Source organism: Telmatherina bonti (assembly GCF_933228915.1).
Source record: "Telmatherina bonti genome assembly, chromosome: 22".
Classification (NCBI taxonomy): Eukaryota; Metazoa; Chordata; class Actinopteri; order Atheriniformes; family Telmatherinidae; genus Telmatherina; species Telmatherina bonti.
The window spans coordinates 28876893-28897667 of NC_136631.1; the positions used below are offsets into that span (position 1 = coordinate 28876893).

A 20775-nucleotide genomic window follows, 5' to 3' on the forward strand; every position below is an offset into this window, starting at 1 on the left:
TGCTCAGAGTGCTACAGTGTTCTTTAAGCATACACAAACAACCCTTGCAGGCAGCACTAGTCAAAACAACTGCTAGCTTGGAGATAACAACAGTCAAAGCTGAAACAGGCCTTGAGCAGAACACTTAGTTTTATGCATGAATCTACTAAAGCAAGCTTACTGAACTACTCTAACTATGCAGAATATATATCTTAATATAACTTAATAAATGAGTAACATATTAAAACTACACTATACGCATAATTCCACCACATTCCCCCCTTTTGATCCTTTCAGGATCAACACAAAAGAAACACAATTCATGAACATAAAGCAACAAAACAAACCCATAAAATAACACTAACTACCCAAAGAGATGCAGGAAACTAAAACATCAGAATGGTCACTCCTGGCAGGGATGAAGAAAATCATCCTGAAAGGAAAAACACTCGTGTCAGAGTCAGAATCAGAAAAGCCATCACTATCAAAAAAGAAGGAAAAAGGATCAAAGTGAGGGAGATCCGAAGCAGGGAGAGTAATAAACAAGCCGAGGAATGCGACATCCTAAGGCAGAGTCAATCAGCCCAACCAACAAGGCTCTGATACACGGGACGACACAGCAAACACAGAACAAAAAGGGCAGCAAGTACTGCAATGGAACCCCAATAGCGTTGACGTAGGCAGAAGCAGCTGAGTCGTCAGGATCAACAGAGTGCCTGGACCGAGTGACTGGATAAGGGGGCAGATGGGAAACCCAGGAAGACAGCTGTAGGCAAGAGAAGGGTGACAGAGGCACATATACCAGCCCACTTTGATGGCAGCACGCCCCTAAGAACCAGACCACCGTACCACCACCAAAGGCCGGCGCAGGCCACAGAAATTAACAGCATAAACACTGTCACACCAAGCACGGACCAAAACCCCAACAAAACCAGAACCCGGAGAGGAGCTCATGAAGCAAGTAAAATCTCACGCCGTCAAACCTGAACCAGAGAGGAGGGGACTGTGTGCGGGTAAGAAGGAAAGGAACATCCAAGGAAATACATATCTGAAAGGGATAGGGTTTTCAGAAGAGAGTAAACAATCATACAGGTGGAGTCAAACTCAGGTGGAGGGGTAACTACATGCACCACAGGTCTGGGCCCCAGGCAGACCACACAGGCAACTCCAACAAACACTTCTACCTGCTCAGCCAGCAATATCCAATTATTACTCTGAGCAGACATGCCAGTCATCATCTCAAAGCAATCATCCACTTACTTCTCAAGTTCAGACGTGGGACCCAGGAAATCAGCATAGGACTCAGCCAAGCTACGAGGCGACGATGCGACATCACTGCAAAGAGAAAATCTTCTAACGGGTCCCGGCGAGGGCCCGGAACATACACAAATAACCTCACATGACAACAGGAGTTACTAAAAGTACCACCCCGATATCGACTAGGAGGAGGATGTGACAAAAGGGCTTCAGAGGTAGTGTTAAACGTGAACACCAAAGTAGCCTTAGTCAGGTCTAATTTCAACACACAAGACCACCTGCGAGAATTCTTATTATCCACGTAGGAGGAAGGAGACCAGTCAGTTCCAGTTTAGGAAAAAATGGTCCCCCAAGTAGACGCAGAAGTGGAATCAGAAAAACACCACTGGTAACTGGTCCACCGATCACCATGCCATCCAAAGAACCAGAGCACACACATGGCGCATGTATCATAATGACAGAGTAGACCGCACAGGGGCTCCTCAGAGTGCTAGCAGGGAAATACATGACGGCGCGTCTACCTGTTAGAACCACAGACTGTATAAAGAGATGGACGGGGTCTCCGTGACGTCACCCATAGGTTCCTGAAAAGCCGAATTGAAGCTCGGTGGGCGGTTCCTACCGTCGCCATGTTGGTAGCGTCATGCGCGTCGTCTCGCCCGGAAAACACAAATATGGACAAAGAGGTGGAGCTGAGAGGGGGGCTGTGAGCGTCACGGCGGATGATGGACATCGAGTGAACTCTGAGGCTTCTGTAGCTAAAAGCTAACCGAGCTAACCCCGAGATAACGGGAGCTACCCAGCTAACGGAGGTAAGCGGGCTAAAGCTAAGTCACATTGATCACCGGCTAAAAACCGTGGTTGTTCTATGTCCTTCGTCCTTGAAGCCAGAGATTGGTACCTGTCAATAAAAAGGACCCGCATGGGAACATGGGACATGGGAGTCTATGGGGATTTGCTCTGTTTTGGAGCCAGCCCCTAGCGGATGAAGGGGCAACTGCAGCTGAATGCACTTCAGCATAGGCTTCACTTTTAACCGCCGGAGGTTGCCCTCAGAACCCCTCTGGGCACTCAGCGACCGCGGGGCAGAGAAGGAACTGTAGTGAGTGGCAGAGCGGTTAACAGGGGGTGAAGCAGATTGATTAAAGAAGACAATAGGAAACACAATGATGATAGCTAAAATAACCAAACAACACATTGAGCTCTTTAATGATCAGACATGAACCCTAAATGGATGCCAGGGTCGATCTCTCTCTATGATGCCGTGTGGGCGGAGCTTGCGTTGGAGCTTGGCACGCTACTGTTGCAGGTGGACGCTAATTACACTCCACACTGAGATTGCTTGAGAACGGCGGCTGGTCTTCAGGTGTGAGAGTAGACTGTCTCACTACCCACGCTACCACAGGGATTATTCTGCCCTCTGTCGGGTGGTGCGTTACACTGCTGCGTCAGGATCAGCAGCAAGCCGGGGAGCCACGGTCAGTGTAGGAACCACCCTGCAGCAATGATATGGTATTACGGTAGCCAAGTAGCACGGTCATCTGTCTGGGTCGCCAGAAGAATGTGAAATAGGTGGTCCCAGCACTGACGTTTGAAGCTTCTCATCAGTACAAAGTCTCCAGGCTGAAGTAAACAGAGCTGCTTAGACGCTGGTTCAGGAAGGTCTGCAGCAACCTGAGAGCAAATGCCTGAAAAGGTTCACATGAGATCAGCACAGTATGTTAAAACATTACTATCACACAGGGTCGTGCCAGGAGGGGGAGCCTCGGAGGGGCCCATGCCCATTCGGGTGGACCTGCAAAAAGAATTTACGGGGGAACCAATTTGGTCCTCCCCTTTTACGCATGCGCATGGACAACAGCACAAGAGGAAGTGCTTTGGTCCAAGAGGCCTGAAAAGGCCTGAGAGAGACCAAGGAGGAAATCTCTCCATCTGTGGGCCGTGAGAGAAAAGAGGAAGTGAGAGGCTGTAAAAGGAGGGTGGGTCAGAGACGCAGCCTTCATCTGCAGGAGAGTCACCTGTAGAGACAGGGTCAGAAGAGTTAGTGCACGTGTACATACAGCAACCTGTCCAGGGAGCAAAATGGCAGAAAGAAGGGAGTCAATAAGGCGACGGTGACGAACTGGGTCACCATCAGATGTCAGGAAACCACGGTGTTTCCACAGCGCTCCAAAACCCACACCTGGGTCTGGGTTCTGAGAGCGGAGCCATCAAGTCAGGGTCAACTAGAGGTCGATCAGAGAGGTCAGGTCTGGGGGTGCAGAGGATGGCCAGTCCAGCCACACAGTCATGGTGCGTGTCATCGGCAGGAGCGGGGAGTAGAGAGGCTGGATGTAGGACTGTGTGTCGATCGACAGTCAAACCGGGAATAAAACATCCAACACTGATGTTAAAGATGATTTCATCCACTACAACAAGACTCACACACACACACACACACACACACACACACACACACACACAGCAACACTTCCTTCTTGAGAACGTTGTTTTTTCACTGTTACACACACTTCTCCACTGGACTTAACACAAATGTGTGTATCAGAAAAGGCCAAGGCTAACGGTCTAGCATAACTAGCTTAACCTTGGAAAGATCAATATTATCCCAGATGATCGGCCTCACGTTTATGGTATTTTGAAGACCTACAGGGTACAAATATTTGTTTGTTGAGCATGTTGAGCCAGAGAACGGGCTGTCTACTGGCAGCCTTCACAAGAGTTGCTTCCCTTCGTCAAATAAAAGCACTTGATGTGAAATTAATAGGACTAACTTAGTCAGATCAGGACTAACACACCGGGCTGTCAGCAAATAAAAACATGGAGGATTCCAACCCTCCCTAATATTTTTCTTCGATTGGACATATTGCACCTGAGTGGCGTACACCGAAGCCAGTATATTACCACCTTATTTATTGTCATACAGTTAATGCAGCCTTATGTTGTCTGGGCTGAAAATTTAGAAATGTACACGAGCCGGGAATACTCAGAGATCATCTGTGTGCTGTCTTTAAACAGGTTTGCCACCGTAACAGCCTGCCTGGTGCATGTTTTGTCAGAGACACTTAAGATAAATGTTTTGTGATAAGGCACAGCTAGAGATGTAGAGCGTGCCAGAAGTTGTTTTGTCTGTAAGAACTGATGTTTTGCTTCACAGCAGCAGAGCAGAGAAAATACTGGGACCTTGTTCAGTTGCAAAAGTCTGCAGGACTGCAGAACTTTGTATGCATGTTCAAAGTGTAGTATGAAGCTAAGCAGAAATAATGAAAATGTTTGATCTCTGGCCTAATTGTGTGGCCTGGTCATGTGGATACAAGGCCAGGAATATATGTAGGTGTGTATAATCATTCAGCTCGGACCACTCGGTCTGCTCAGGAATCAGATCCACTACAGTCACCACACCCTGCCCACCAATCAGCATACAAGCAGAAATTCATGCCAGGAAGTGCCCAATACATGTCTATTAAAGCTTCCTGGTTGATAAATCAGGTTCATATGTGTAATTAATAAAGACTGACATGTAAAGGATCAGGGAGGGGCCAAAGGTTCAAGGAAGCAGATCCAGGTTTTCCACAGAGAACTGAGTGAACACAACAGTCTTTCTGACAGAATCAGGGTGCAGCTTATTTCAGAAAACATCATCTGACTCTGTAGTCGGGGTGGGACTTGTGCTGCCTGCCGGCCACATCCATTAGTCTCTTACTTCCAGAAAATCCCACAACCAGTCCGAGGACAAGGAGGACCCATCACCTCCAGAGGTCAAAGGTGAAAACCAAGCCCACATGTTCCCCACAAAATCCATATCCACACTGTTCACAGTCACAACCAGCAGGGCTCTGCCAGACCCTCTGGTTCTGGGATCCCCGGGCCCCATCAGCAGCGGCCGGGTCCATGCAGTCACATCTGCATATCAGGTCCTGCTCCAGGACTCAGAGCTGACACAGGAGGGAGGTGGAGTGTTGCAGCATGTTGTAGGGACCGTTTCTGCTCCAGTGTCCTGACTGACAGCATGTGTGACACCCAGAACTCTGCAGTGGTCCAGACCAAAACTTTCCCCTCCCCAGTCCACCCCCTGAATCCCCCTCGGGCATGTTAACATGTTGGGGTCCCTGTGGAGACCATGGTGCATGCTGACAAGGGTTAAAGGGGCGGTGAGCTGCCGTGGTCGACGCCGTGCAGCAGACGAGCTTCTGAGGCTGAATCTGAATCATTTAGTCATGTGATTATAGTCTCATAATTATAATGTTCTTCTGTTGAATACTGTTAAACATATCATGTGGACCATGTTCTGTGCTGTGAAAATCCTGGACTTTGGATCATAACTGTATCTGTGTGAGACTATAGTGGCAGTGGATCCATAAGTCAGTGTTTCCCTGGGAAAGCTGAACATGACCTCGCCAAGAAGATAACGCAGCTTTAACACATGAAGATGATGTTGGTGTGTCGTTCCTGTTTTAAAGCTTGAGATCTCTCTCAGCTGGGTATTTAACAAGCACAGCCCAAAGTCGTTCTCCGTTTATTTTCAGTCAACGTCAGTTTATTTAGTCATAATAAACATAAAAATAACTGTAATCTTAAAGAAACAAAAGTTACCATTTAATGTCTGAAAGGGATTAAACAGAAGCCCAAGCCCATCCAGTCCACGCAATGCACACCAACCCAACAGAATCAGCTCCCAACGCCACACATCACATCCCTCATCTTTCGGTTTATTCTTTACTTCATCCAATGTGTTGTTACAACTAAAAATGCTATGACATCATCCCCTTCAGTGAGCATAAGGCCTTGAATGAACACACTCTTCTTCCTCACTCCCCTCTCTCATGTTTTCCATTCCTTTGCTCTGCCTTCCTCACTCAGTTGTTTGTAAAATACATGTAAACATGTTAGATGTGCTCTGAACTCATCTTCTACATCTAACAGTTCTTTCTGAAGTTCTTACAATTTGCTAAACTTTGCAATAATACATATTTGTCTGTCATTTAATCTCTAACCTCCTCTTCACTAAACTGTTAAGGGAAGATAATATTCTCTCTTTTCTTTCCTGGTCCATCCAGGCACGTTCTGTCACATCTAACAGAGTCTGCCTGAACCAGGCTTTACTGTCATCTTTTGGAGAAATGCCCGTGATCTGATTTTCAATCTTTTATATATATATATATATATATATATATATATATATATATATATATATATATATATATTCTTGTTCTTTACCATTTGCAGATCCTTCACGGGACTTGCCACCATATGAGCAAACTTACACACACACTGATTTCTGTGTGAATGGCCACTACGGCCCTGTGATGTCAACCAAGCCAGCCAATCACAGTTTTAATCCACCCATGAAAAGAGTCACCAAAAACAACAAAAATCTCCTACAATATTTCCACACAACTCTCCAGAGAATAGCAGGTCAGACCTCTATTTTTAATTCCTCTTATGGAGAGTGAACCAGCCCACACTTTTTCTTTTTTTTTTTTTTTTTTTTTTTTCTGTTCCAACTTTTTCATCTGATACATGCTCATAAAGCTTCCTTCTGGAAACCCACATTCTTCACAGCAGAACGTTAAATAGTTTACTTACATATTGCTGCTTTAAAAACCCCTTCATAAAATTTGGTTTAGGTTGCTCCTCCTTTCCCCCTATAGTCCCCATCGTCACCTGGTCTTATATTTCTGTTATGTCAGTCCTAAAAGTCTACTCACAGGGCTTCGTTTAGTAACCTGATCTCGTACTCACAGGGCTTCGTTTTGGAACCTGATCTCGTATTTCTACTCACAGGGCTTCTTTTTGGAACCTGATCTCGTATTTCTACTCACAGGGCTTCGTTTAGTAACCTGGTCTCGCACTTACAGGGCTTCGTTTTGGAACCTGATCTCGTAGTACTACTCACAGGGCTTCTTTTTGGAACCTGATCTCATATTTCTACTCACAGGGCTTCGTTTAGTAACCTGATCTCGTACTCACAGGGCTTCGTTTTGGAACCTGATCTCGTATTTCTACTCACAGGGCTTCTTTTTGGAACCTGATCTCGTATTTCTACTCACAGGGCTTCGTTTAGTAACCTGATCTCGTACTCACAGGGCTTCGTTTTTGGAACCTGATCTCGTAGTACTACTCACAGGGCTTCATTTTGGAACCTGATCTCGTAGAGTCTATATCTCTGTTTTTGTTTTAATTTTGCTTTATTTTTATTTATTGTCAAAGTCAGTCCTGGGGAAAAGGAGCACAACCACCATTATTATGAAAACAGTCGACAATTTTATAAACAAAACTGTTTCAGTTCAATTAGTATTAAGAATCACTCAGTCTATAATATTATATCAAAAACGACTTTCAATCAAATTATAATTTGGAAAAATATACTTCTCACCAGATAAATCCACACGTGGGTTGAGATCCCTTCGTGATTGACCGAAACCGGTGACTGTGGCCCTCGTCACTCTTAAGGCCTATTCGAGGTTTGAAGATGAATCTGTTTGGATTCCGGCAGCCTGCCCCTCAGTCCGGTCCCGGCAGAAACACATGGGATCCCACTTCTGACACCAAATTGTCGTGGAATTTATCCGATGAGAAATAAATCTATAAATCAACTGTTTTCTGTTCAATTTATTGGGCATGTACAGATGTTGCGGGCGAGAGGTCTCGAGAGCTCTGCCCCTGCTCAGAGTGCTACAGTGTTCTTTAAGCATACACAAACAACCCTTGCAGGCAGCACTAGTCAAAACAACTGCTAGCTTGGAGATAACAACAGTCAAAGCTGAAACAGGCCTTGAGCAGAACACTTAGTTTTATGCATGAATCTACTAAAGCAAGCTTACTGAACTACTCTAACTATGCAGAATATATATCTTAATATAACTTAATAAATGAGTAACATATTAAAACTACACTATACGCATAATTCCACCACAGCATTAAAGTAATAAATAGTTTTAGAAGCATCTTTAATAATTGAAGGTTACTAGTTTGTAGAGAAGTATAAATAAACAACATCTCACCAAACAATTTCCATGTTGTTGGAAGTCTTTCTAACTTTAGATCATTTTTCCAGTCTGACTCAAAGCACTAATGCTAAATGCTGTTTATCCTGAACTACTTCATGCCAGTCGACATTAGCATGGACCACACTGTGGACACACATCATGGACACGTGCGCAGTTGTAGATCTTATAATCATGCCTAAATACATTTTTTTTAAAAATTTTTTTTATTAATTTGAATACTCAATTGGGGACTGGCAGGCGGGGGTGGTGGTCCCCCTTTTTAAGAAGGGGGACCGGAGGGTGTGTTCTAATTACAGGGGAATCACACTCCTCAGCCTGCCTGGTAAGGTCTATTTAGGGGTCCTGGAGAGGAGGGTCCGCCGGATAGTCGAATCTCGGATGGAGGAGGAGCAGTGTGGTTTTAGTCCTGGTCGCGGAACAGTGGACCAACTCTATACCCTCTTTGGGGTCCTGGAGGGGGCATGGGAGTTTGCCCAACCAGTCTACATGTGCTTTGTGGACCAGTCTACATGTGCTTTGTGGACCTGGAGAAGGCATTCGAGGGTCATGTTCTTTGATTTCTCAAGTGCTTTTAATACCATTCAGCCTGCTTTATGTGAGAAGCTCCATAAATTCCTGGTGGATACCTCCACAACCACCTGGATCTATGACTACCTCACAAACAGACCCCAGTTTGTGAGACTGAAAGGTTGTGTGTCTGAGATGGAGGTCAGCAGCACTGGTGCACCACAAGGAACTGTACTCTGGCCATTCCTCTTTACTCTGTAGACCTCAGACTTCTACTCTGAGTCCTGTCATCTGCAGAAATACTCTGATGACTCTGCAGTTGTGGGGTGTATCAGTGATGGACAAGAAGCAGAGTACAGAGAACTGGTCAGTCAGTTTGTTAAATGGTGCGGTGACAATCATCTCATATTAAATAGCAAAACAAAAGAGATGATTGTTGACTTCAGGAGGAACAAGAATAAACAAAGCACTGTTTCCATCCTGGGAGAGGAGGTGGAGGTGGTGGAGGAATACAAGTATCTTGGAGTTCAGCTGGACAACAAACTGGACTGGAAATGCAACACTGACTACATCTACAAGAAAGGTCAGAGCAGACTGTACTTCTTTTTGTTTTAAAAGGACAACACAAACCTGCTTAAAGACAGGGATTCTGTCAAGACCTTGCTAGTTGTCCCCAACTTAAAAGGCAGTTTTATGTCTACAAGCCTGACATAATTTCTGCAGTTTTATCATAATTCTCTCCTGAAATATATTACAGGCAATCACCAGAGCAAACCAAAGAAATATGGCTTAAAATAAATCTGCCTTTCACCCCAAATAACAAACCTTGTTATTTGTATTTCCATTTAATTATAAAAACTATGGATGAAATGCAACCACATTAACAAGAATAAATATTCTAATAGCTTACTAATAAAACCCACTGGTGACAACCAACAGCCTGCAGCCCCCACGATTTTTAATTAAATGGCTTAACCCATAGTCCTCAACCAATGGATGTTAAGACGTTCTGAAGGCGCTCAGAAGGCCTTCAGGCGATCGGTACTCGCATTTTGAAGACGTTTTGGCGCAGCCGGCCTTCCATACCCCCGCGACCTGACCCCGGATAAGCGACTGAGGATGAAGAAGAAGATAATTTGAATACTGTTGTTTTTTTTTTGTTTGTTTGTTTTTTTTACATTTCAAGCTGGGTTTGGACTATTTTGTTGATTTCTCCACGTAGAGCGTTGAAAAGGGAGAACAGATTCTAATTGTTCGTGTGTTCCGAACGGTTCGGGACGGTCCGGAAGGCGGAAGTTGGGTTTCTCCGCTGCACGTGTCGGACATGTTAGAGTTAATAAACCTCGTGTTTCACATGGTCCTGACATTTAATCTGGACCAAACCGGATCTACAGGGAGAACTGCACAGTTTGCCATCGCCTTGTTAATGTTGTTGTAAATAAAGTTTGATTAATTTGAAAAGTGCCCAACCACAACAATAACTTTACCAATTTTTTATCTGATTTTTCTCCCAGTTTGATTTTTTTTTTACAAAGGACTGAGATATTATGAAACAGATCACTGTAAAACATTAAAAACAGCGTGCTTTTATGCTAAAATATTTTTATTTCTATTTAACTAAGACATAAGGTAGCTACAATATACATAAATGAATTTGATACTAACATGTTTGATTGTTTATTGATGCATTTGGATTTATCTATTTTTATCTGGTTAAATAAATTATTATTCAACCTTATGAAATATAATTGCATACGATCTGCTTTCAATATTTTGCCGGTTTTTACAACCGCATGCTGAACAAAATATGGGAATAGTTACTGGCTTTCTGTTGACTACGGTTGACTCTTTCTTTTATTTACATTTATTAATTTATCAAAATGGAGATACAGTTGTACAAAGTCTGAAAATAAAGTATTGCATCAAAACTGTGCAATTCAAAAGTTACCCAGAAAAACACTCTGAGAGTGTCAACCTCAGCCAAGGCCTTTAAAAAATTCCTGGATCCAAACAGTGATCCGGATCAGCACCAAAAGTAAATCAGTTCTTCCTTTTCACGTTTCCAACAAGTCCTGAAAATTTCATGAAAATCCGTCCTCAACTTTTTAAGTCATCTTGAACACAAACAGATAAAGCCGGTAAAAACAAACTCCTTGGTGGAGGTATTTATGCTACCACGTAAAACTGTCTTTGTGAAGCATCAATGTCATATTTTTCCATAAACACCTCATAAGAATAAAATTTATCATTTGCATTTAGAAAATTTTCATTGTGTTAACATTATTTATAAACCAGTTATGTGGAAAAGTGTTTTGTTTGTGTGTAATATATAGGCGTTGTTCCACAGAAAACAGTTATGTGGGGAAACCCCGTTGACTCTGCAGCAAGACTCGAAAGCAGAGACCCATCCAATATGGCGGCAACGCTGGTTCAGTCTCCAGCGCTCAATGAGGCGTCTATGTGTATTATGTCTATGGCCTCTACGAGCTGACGTCTGACCGCCATCTTGGATGGGTCTCCATGCGCCTCCAAACCATTTATTTGTAAAGTGTAAGTGTAGGCCCCGCAGCTTCCTCCTACTCTCCCCACACGCGCCGCAGCTTCCTCTTTGCACCCCCCCCGCAGCTTTACACCCCGCCCCGCCCCGACGCTTCCTCCTGCCCCGCCCCGCAGCTTCCTCCTGCTTCCCCCCCCCCCCCCCCGCCCCGCCCCGACGCTTCCTCCTGCCCCGCCCCGCAGCTTCCTCCTGCTTCCCCCCCCCCCCCCCCCCCCCCCCCCCCCCCCCCGGTCGGCCGGCTACATTCCCCGCCACCGTACAGCCCGACACACGCTGATCAGAGAGCGGCGCGGTGCAGACAAAGCCCGGAGCAACATGGTAAGGACTGGTGGGAGACCGTCCCTCGACGGGGATCTGGTTGCGGAGACATGGGTTGGTTTTGCGGTGGGGTTCCCGCAGGTCACGCGGACCACCGCGGCGTGGAGCGTGCTGTTAGCTAGCATGGCTGCCGCTCCTCTCGGCCTGCACATCCAGACGGGTATTATGTATTCTCGGCGTTTTAAACTGTTATGGTTCCATGGTTTGTTCTACTTTAAGTCGGTTTAATGAGTTTGACAGATTGTAGCAGCTGAGATTTTGAGACGATCTGCGACACGGAGCTGGGCCGCCGCTGGCCGTGTGGCTTCAGGTGGCCATCTTAACCAGGCTGTGGTCCTGTCCGGCCTGTCCACCCACACACAGCCGCCCGCACCGAACCACACCATCCGGAGTCAATGGACCATTGCAGCGGTACTGGGGGGTGGGGGTCCCCCAGTTCACCGAGCCAGACCGTGATGGTGTGAAAGCCGGCGGGCGGATCGGTTCTTCAACAAGACCCAGTTTGGGTTTATTAAAATATCCGCGAGGCGGAAACGGACCTCGCTGGCTGTTCATATGTTCACATTTTGTTTGTTTAGCTCGTTTTGGGGGCCTCCAAGGGAAAGGAAGGTTTCACATACCAAGTTACAGCATGTTGTGAAAATCACGTCTACCATTCCCCGGTTAGGCCGGAGCGAAGCCCCGGTCTGCGGGTCTCCGCTCCCGCAACACTGCGCCGTGTCGAAGCGGTGTTCGGCCACCTGGGGGCAGTACAACCTGATCTACACGCTGCGTTTAAGTCAGAAAGGGTCGGTACCGTCAGGAAGGTTTGGTACCGTCGGTACCGTCAGCAGAAAGAAACCGAATAAAGATCTGCTTTGTGGTTATAGTGCAACTAAGTTTCATGTGAATAAAATTGTACCATGAAGCTGATCTTTTTTTATTTTTATTTTTTTAAATTAGTAGCGGTTTCTTTTTTTTATACCGGTTGAAATAGACAAAGCTGTACTGTGAAAATACATAGAAACATGATTACAAAGTAAACAACCAATTCAGATTCTGCAGACCATGACATCAGACCTTGTGAATCTCACCTCTTCTTGAATCTCTCTTGGGATGTCTTCTCCGAAATCCATGAGCATATTATCGATTTTACCAAATGTAATTCTATGTGAAAAAAAAACCTAAGGTAGAGGTTTATATCCAGTTCTAACTTTTAGCCAATCAGGATTGGACTGATCCATGACGTCAGCTCTTCACATTATTTTTTAATTTGCGATATAATATTAAATACATGTTTGTCTTTTTTTCTGAAATAGAAATTGATAAAAGTAACTGACATTTACTTCCTATGAAATTGTCTTCTGTTACTTTTTTCTGGATTATCGAAATCAATTTGTTCCCACCATGTTTTTTTATTTCTTCTTTCTGAATGAATATCTTTCAAAGTTATTTTTGCTCATTAATTTAATCAATGAATTAAAAGGTCTTAAAGAACCACATTTGTTTTAAAATACAGAGTTGAGCTGCGTTGTTGAAGGTAAAGCCTTTTAGAGCACAGCTATTTGGATTGATGAATCTTTATATCCAGGTCAGAAAGGTAAATAGAAATTTAAAAAAAAACCTGTTGCTGACCTGATGTCAGCACCACAGCTCAATGAGGATCGGTGGAAGTTTATGTGTGGAAGTTGAGCCATGCCTCACATCCAGTCCAATTTAGATAAGTCATCTGTAACTTTTGAAAAGTTCTGCCCACAGTTAACAGGACAGCGTAAACTCCAGAAGAGATCATTTCTGTAAGAAGAAACAGAGCTGACATGTTCATGTTAAACAGATTCATTTCTGCGTCTGTAGCTGTTGGGGTTAATGATTTCCTGCAGCAGCGAAAGCTTTGGACTCTCCCAGCCATTCCCATTAGGTGTGTCCAAACCTTGGCATGTACTGTTTATGTTTACAGTTTGGTTTTACGGAAATGTGCCAAATGCTGTACGAAACGGCACTTTAAATCTTCAGAATTGTTTTTTTTACTAATCTATCAAGGTTAGCCGATCTGTGGATCTGGTCATGAAGTGACTGGTATTTGGTGACAGTGCAGTGGGTATGGGACTGAGTAAAATGCTATGCTGCTGTTTGACATTTACTCAGATGTGTTCCTGACTTGAACAAGACTTCAAATTAGGATAAACACCTAAACAGAAGACAGAATGACTCTTTATTCTCTACAAACTATTACAAATCTGCAGTTCTACGTTGAAGTTTAAGGGCACCTTCACACAACTGATGTATTCCCATCAGGACAGTCCGCTAGACTCTGTCCGAACGGGTACTCAGTCCAGCTGTAGGGGGGTGTATCCATGCGGACTTCTCGCTGCACTTTGGTCAAACCATTAGAATAATTTATCCCCATTCCCACCAGAGGTGGCGCTGCACTAGTATTTAGCAGAAGAGAAGACAAGACCGGCGTGAAGAAGAAAACTCTGTTTCCTCCACCTGCCAGTTAAACATGGAGACCAAACTATGGCTGTTTTGGGTTTTTATTGTCTTATGCAAGTAAACTGCAGAAATCCACTGCAACAATGGACGAAGTATGAACACCAGACGAGGCAGAGGACCCTTAACGCCATCGCTATGGATTTACCCACAATGCAATGGTGCGCCATGCAGGAAGGGACTTGGTTTGTAGTCCGCTTCCTGTATTTGGTCCGCTTGAAACGAGCCGAGACCTGCGTTGGTAGGTGGACCGTGTCCGTTTCTTTGGTCCAGACCAGAATTCATTTGGCGTGTTCACATTTCCCCAAGCGAGCAGCTTTCCGAGCTAACAGACTCGGATTAGAAAGGCTGATGTGGGCGTGTCCTAATGCTGCTTGGTCTGCTTTAATCAGACCCATGTCTGCTTTTAGGGATGGTACAGTTCGTTTGGTATGAGCACCCACCTAGGTCTGATGTGGGAACTCTGGTCCGCTTGAAAGGTCTGGTTGGCTGGTAAACAATTATTGTGCAACCAAACATACATCCTCCACCAGACCGGTTGTCCCCCACTAGAACGGTTGTCGCTGACTGACTGCACGTTCCACAGCAGATACAATCAGATAGCATTAGCATAGCAGAGAAGCGGTGAACAGCTGACTTTGTTCCTGCTGTCGAGGCCACAAGAATGAGAAAAAATCTTTTTCTGCATGTCCATGTGTTTTTGTTTTGTCATTTGCATTTAGAATAAAAAAGGGAAAGACACAGTATATGTGGTCTGTATGGAGGTTTAAGCAGTTTGATCTTTAGATTTTTTTTAATCACACTGAACCACCAGACCACCTCCCTGTAGTCTGGTATTTGCTAGTTGGGAGAATGTTGATCAAATGTCCTGTTGGGAAAAGATCAGTGCACCAGGAGGAGGACTGCAACTTTTCATCAAGTATTTCATTTAATCAATTAAAAGTCAAGTAATCGACGCTTCGCTCAACAAAAAGGTCAACATAAATAAAAAAAAAAAAAAACAACCTTCGGTCTCGTGCATCACTTCCGGTCTGCATAAGTTACTTCCAGTGTGACCTGCTGCTAAACGGGAAGTACGGTTTGCTTTTCTGATGACCAGAACAAATCCTGGAATAAAGACGACAAGCTACAGAGGAAAAGTGTTCTCTAGGCTGATCGCGTCCACGTTGTCACTGCTGTTTGCCAGCACAGCATTTCAGTCCCTCTGACTTGGTGCTTTCATCAGCGAAGGCTTCATATGAGGCCTGAATGGGTGATAGATGCGGATGCATCAAGGAAAAGTGGTAAATCTCATGTAAAAGAAAAATTAGGTTGAGCTGGTTGTTGTAGGTGAAACGGTGAAGGATGCCGCTAATGTACAGCGCCAATGAAAAGAGACAGGATTATTTTCTCTAAATAATGATTTACTGTTACGTTATAATCTGGACATTTCTGCACAGAAGCATGCCTCTGTTCCCGCCTACTGGCGCCCGGTGTTGTCTGACAGCGGAGCTCGGTTCTGCCACCATGTGGTGGGAGGAACACCTGAGTTTAGTCTGACTCAGTTCATTTTCCAGTTTGAACTGGATCAGACTTGTTGTCCCAGTTGGGTCTGATGTGTGTGCTGCTGCTTTTCTGCAGGCATCAGGTGTGACAGTGAACGATGAGGTCATCAGGGTGTTCAACGAAATGAAGGTGAGGAAGTCTTCCACTCAGGATGAAGTGAAGAAGAGGAAGAAGGCCGTGCTGTTTTGTCTCAGTGAGGACAAGAAGAAGATCATCGTGGAAGAGGGAAAGCAGATCCTGGTGGGAGACATCGGCGAGACTGTGGACGACCCTTATGGCTGCTTCGTCAAGCTCCTCCCCCCCAATGACTGTAGATACGGCCTGTACGATGCCACCTATGAAACAAAGGAGTCCAAGAAGGAGGACCTGGTTTTCATCTTCTGGTACAGTACTGGGAGGGGTTGGGTTGGGTTAGGTAGGGATGGGGTTGGGAGGGTTAGGTAGGGGTGGGTTGGGTGGACCATCTCAGTCATGCTAATCAGTTCATGGCTTGGACCTTCTCTTCCCAACGAGGATCATTTGGAAAACATTTAGCTGATCTCCACCTGACAAGTTACCATGGTAACTCGTAGAAGTCTTCATGAGTCAGAAAAGTTCGTTTTTTTTTTGTTTTTTTTTTTACCCCTTAAAACGCTGCTAGACCTCTAGCAGGGTGGTCGTCTGAATTTCTATCTGTCCAGGAGGTTTACAATCCAGATACATGTAGTTTTTATTCACAGACTCTAGATGGTAAATCCACCATTATGTATCACATCTTCATCACCATCAAGCCCATGTTGCTAAGGCCGTGTCCACACGGTGCTGGAGCCGGCTCAGGTCTCCGATCAGGTATCCGGCTTCAGATGCGATCCACGGAGACTAATGCCTGCTCTCCAGGGAAAAGGGCGGATTGCAGAAATATGTTTTTGTCGCACTTTGGCACGTTGTGAACGTCACCTATGAGATCTGTTTTCACCTGGAAATGATAATGAGGCTACTTTCTGTCAAATTCCCCACCAATCGGAGAGCTTAACTATTGATGTATTAATCTGACATGATTTGGCTTCATGACGTTAAAATGCGGCTGTCCTGAAATCCTGACGTCTGGGGTTAAAAGTTGGATAAAGTAAAAGGTGCCGGCTCTCCGTTAAGTGACCAGCGGCAGTTTGCTGGTTGGTTGACGTGGCTGTGCTGGATGCTGTCCGAATGCCTGCAGCTACTTTTAACATCAGCTTCTATGTCCAATCAGGTTGAAGCTTTATAAAAACTCTGCCTGATTAAACTGCTGTCCAGTTAAAACGTGTTGGTCCCGTGACCACCGTTTTCTTGCTGATCAGGTAGAAATAAAGCTGTGAAGAAGCCGACAGGGTGACGGTGATCAGAATGCATCCGTATCTGCAGATTTGTGTTTTCTAAAAGCGTCCGTCTGACCTAGATGTCCTGCGTCTCCACAGGGCTCCAGAGAGCGCTCCGCTGAAGAGCAAGATGATCTACGCCAGCTCTAAAGATGCCATCAAAAAGAAGTTCACAGGTGAGCCTTGTGACGCGGTAGCCAGTCTGTCCACAAACCTTCGGCCGGCGCTCCAAAAGGTGGCTTCCTGACGAGTCCTAAAAAGTCTAGAAATGTCTAAAAAAAAAAAAACTTTACTTCCAGATGCTCCTTTGCCATGTTCCAGTTTGCAACGGGGTCGTTATACAAGTGTGAAACTCCACTAGTTTCCATGTTTTTTACATTCCTGACTGGTGTAAAACGGCGCTTTCTGAGCGGCTCGTTCAGGTCGTCTCTGAATTCCTTACCAGCTAGTCGCCGTTCCAGATCCGCCAGATCTGCAGATGTCCCATGAAAGGAGGTGTCGCCATGGGAACACAGAACAGCTGATTATGATTGATGAACAACAAATTGACGCAATTCTTTATGAACGAGCTGCAACAACGTATTTATGGACAAGTTGCTGTTTCCACAAGAATCTTATCAGAAACTTCTGTTTATTATGAATTATAAATAACTTGGATCAAAACAACAATGAGCTGCAGGGCTGCTGCAGTTTTTTTACACGTGCTCAGATACAGACAAGACATCTGAGTTGGGAGGGGGGGTAATCTGATAATGGGCTCTGTGACTGACTCTGGTTCGGAGTGATGATGCTGAGAAATGGTTTCGCTCATTGAGCTGATGACATCATATGATGTCACATTTTCTCTTGGCTGTCTGACCAATCCGCTGTCGGCTACAGGAGCCTGCTATCGCATGCATCGAACATTCAGACAGAAATGTGATCACAAACCTGCACGGCAACCGGTGACGACGCAGTGTTTCTGGCACATCCGGTCTTGTTTTGTTGGTCATGGCGACATGTACGGTGTTGGTGTTAGCTTTAACGTAGAAGCTAACGGGCCTGCTGGCGGCGACGATGCGGAACCAGCTGAATGCAGCCGTGTTGAACACATGGAACGTTTTATTCACCTTGTGGAGTCTGATCTGTGATCCTGATGTAGGATTTCCGGAAGTGTCCGCCAAGACCTGTCGACGCAGTTCCTTCATCTGCAGCAGATCTTTTATTCATTCCATTTTACATTTTCATGTTTTCTATTTTGATCTTTTTCTTCACATAAAATCTTTTATTTCTTCCAACTTTCAGATGATGTCAGCATGTCTGAAAGCGGCGAACGTTTAATCCCAGTTAGCTGGAAGCGAAAAGCTGTTTTTCACGTCTTGATCTGGTCATTTTTCCGCTCTCCCAGTTACTGAAACGTGTGGCGGTGGTGTGTAGCGTTAATCTGAGGTGGTTTGTGGGTGTGAGGCAGCAGCTTTGGGTCGTATGTAAACCACCGCCTGTCTGAACGCGGCTGCTGTATGACCTCAGCGATGATGTCATTGTCTGAAATTGTTGTGGTTGGTTGAATGGTGTGGTGTCCTGACCCTCGTGACTCACCTGTCTCCCCTCAGGTATCAAGCATGAGTGGCAGGTGAACGGGCTGGATGACATCCAGGACCGCAGCACGCTGGCCGAGAAGCTCGGCGGGAACGTGGTGGTGTCTCTGGAGGGCAAGCCGCTGTGATGTCACAGTGACGAGCTGAGCGAAGTCAAGCCAACCGCCGTGCCATCAGGACCGAAGCAACCGACCCCCACCTGAACACCGCCATTTCACCCAGCAGCTTGCTCTGTCTATATCCATGTCATGAAGGCGTTTTTATGCCTCTTGTTTTCTTTGTTTTTGGTTCCTTTTGCTTTTTTCCAACATGGAGATCTCATTAACATAATTATATGCAAACCCCTCCCAGTTTGTTGCTACGTGACTTCTGTTCACCTAGCAGAAACACAACGACAACACTATCAACCCCCAGGAAGGTCGTCTCTCCATCTCTCCCTCACAGCCAGAGTTTTGCCAAAAAGTCTACAAGAAGGAAGCGGCCATGTGTGGGAAGAGAGCGCCACGAAGCACCGCCTCCTGTTGCACACGGCTCGCACTCATCACGCGTTTTACTTATGACTTTATTTATTATTGTAGACTTGTTTCCTTTCCAGAACATTCGGCCAGGCAGTCATGTCGTGTTAGACTATGCATCCAGGAGAAGACGCTTATCCAGCACTTTTTGCAGAAACACTACAGGTTGAGACAGAAGATCCTGATGTTGACTTCTCTGTATTCTTGTTTCCACTCTAGTTTGTTTACCTCCGTTTTCATCCACGTCACACTTCCCATCGTTTAGCCTTATTTCAGTTTGAATGTATCCGTCACAGAGTCAGGGTGCACTTTTGTTTGGTAAAGAAGCACTACAGGAAGCAGATCTGACCCCAGCAGTGAGAGATGACACCCCCCCCACAACAACAATATCTGCAGCCTTAAAGTGGAACGTTGTTTCTGAGATCACAGGAAGCCACTTTGCAATAAAAGCCTGTGGCAGATCTGAAGCCTCCTGCTTTGTCTCTACTTCCACCAATCAGTCAGTCAGACACAGGTCTGCGATCATAAACACCAGGCTGGTTTAACTGGTTCTGCACGTGGATCCATTATGTTCGGCATTACACACCTCAGTTCTGATCGAAGTAAAGCAGCGGGTTCTGTTAATCTTTATTCATACAGAATCTGTTCACAGCAAAATCACCAGTAATGCAAACCTGTTCCAGGAGCCGAACCATTTATAACAACTGTCTTCTTTTAAATAATAAAAAAGGACCCCATCTGATTAATGTCTGAAGGCCCAGCCTCCCAGTCTACTTCAGAACCATCAACCTACCTCCCAGTCTGCCTTCAGAACCACCACCCTGCCTCCCAGTCTGCCTTCAGAACCACCACCCTGCCTCCCAGTCTGCCTTCAGAACGTCCAACCAGCCTCCCAGTCTGCCTTCAGAACGTCCAACCAGCCTCCCAGTCTGCCTTCAGAACGTCCAACCAGCCTCCCAGTCTGCCTTCAGAACCACCAACCAGCCTCCCAGTCTGCCTTCAGAACCACCAACCAGGAGTAAACATGCAGTGAAGAGCTCGGATGGGAAAATCTGGAACTATTTATTTATTAGGAAGCCGATGAGAAGATCAAACCGGATCAATATATTTGCTGTGAGGTGTGTTCCAGTCAAACTCAAGCATGACTTGAAAATCTTTCAAAGGCTTTTTCAGAACCCAGTCAGAAGAGTTTTATCAGTGATGGGCGTTTCCTCATCCAGTTGTCTCCTGGCAACCAAGTTCTGGGTGAAATTATTCTGGTTTTAGCTGGTTACAGGATCCGAGACGGCATGCCAGGATGAGTAGAAAGCTTTCACTTCTGAGAGGAGCTAATGAATCAGCACAGCTGAGAGGAAAAGTTAAGATCCACCCTGTCCAGAACTAGTCTAATGTCCAGTACTGGTCTAACATGTACTAGTTTAGCATGTAAAAGCAGTAAACTGAATGAAATCTGTGAGAAGCTTTTAGAAGCAGACTGACCAGCATCCAAACATCTTGGACATCCTCCTCTGGTGGGAAATGACATCATTCCTCATTTATTCAGTGTGAAAGTTGGGATTGAGGTTCAGAAAACAAAATCGTCACCATAAATTTGGTGAGAAAGGAGATATAAAAATCTGAAGGACCAGGTTGAAGGTGGTAACCATGGAAACCATGGAGGATGGCACATCCATAAAACTGCTCCTGATTCCAGACAAGAAAGCGGCTGGT

At 45.2% G+C, this 20775-nt stretch overlaps 1 protein-coding gene across 1 annotated transcript; it reads left to right on the forward strand.

Moving 5' to 3' along the window:
• The first annotated feature begins 11531 nt into the window (after positions 1-11531).
• On the forward strand, positions 11532-19527 carry cfl2 (cofilin 2 (muscle)). The gene is made up of 4 exons (XM_079262378.1): positions 11532-11625; positions 15715-16022; positions 17073-17149; positions 18566-19527. Exons 1-4 carry the CDS (start codon positions 11623-11625, stop codon positions 18676-18678), a joined length of 501 nt encoding a protein of 166 aa, XP_079118504.1. The 5' UTR covers positions 11532-11622; the 3' UTR covers positions 18679-19527.
• Positions 19528-20775: the final 1248 nt, after the last annotated feature.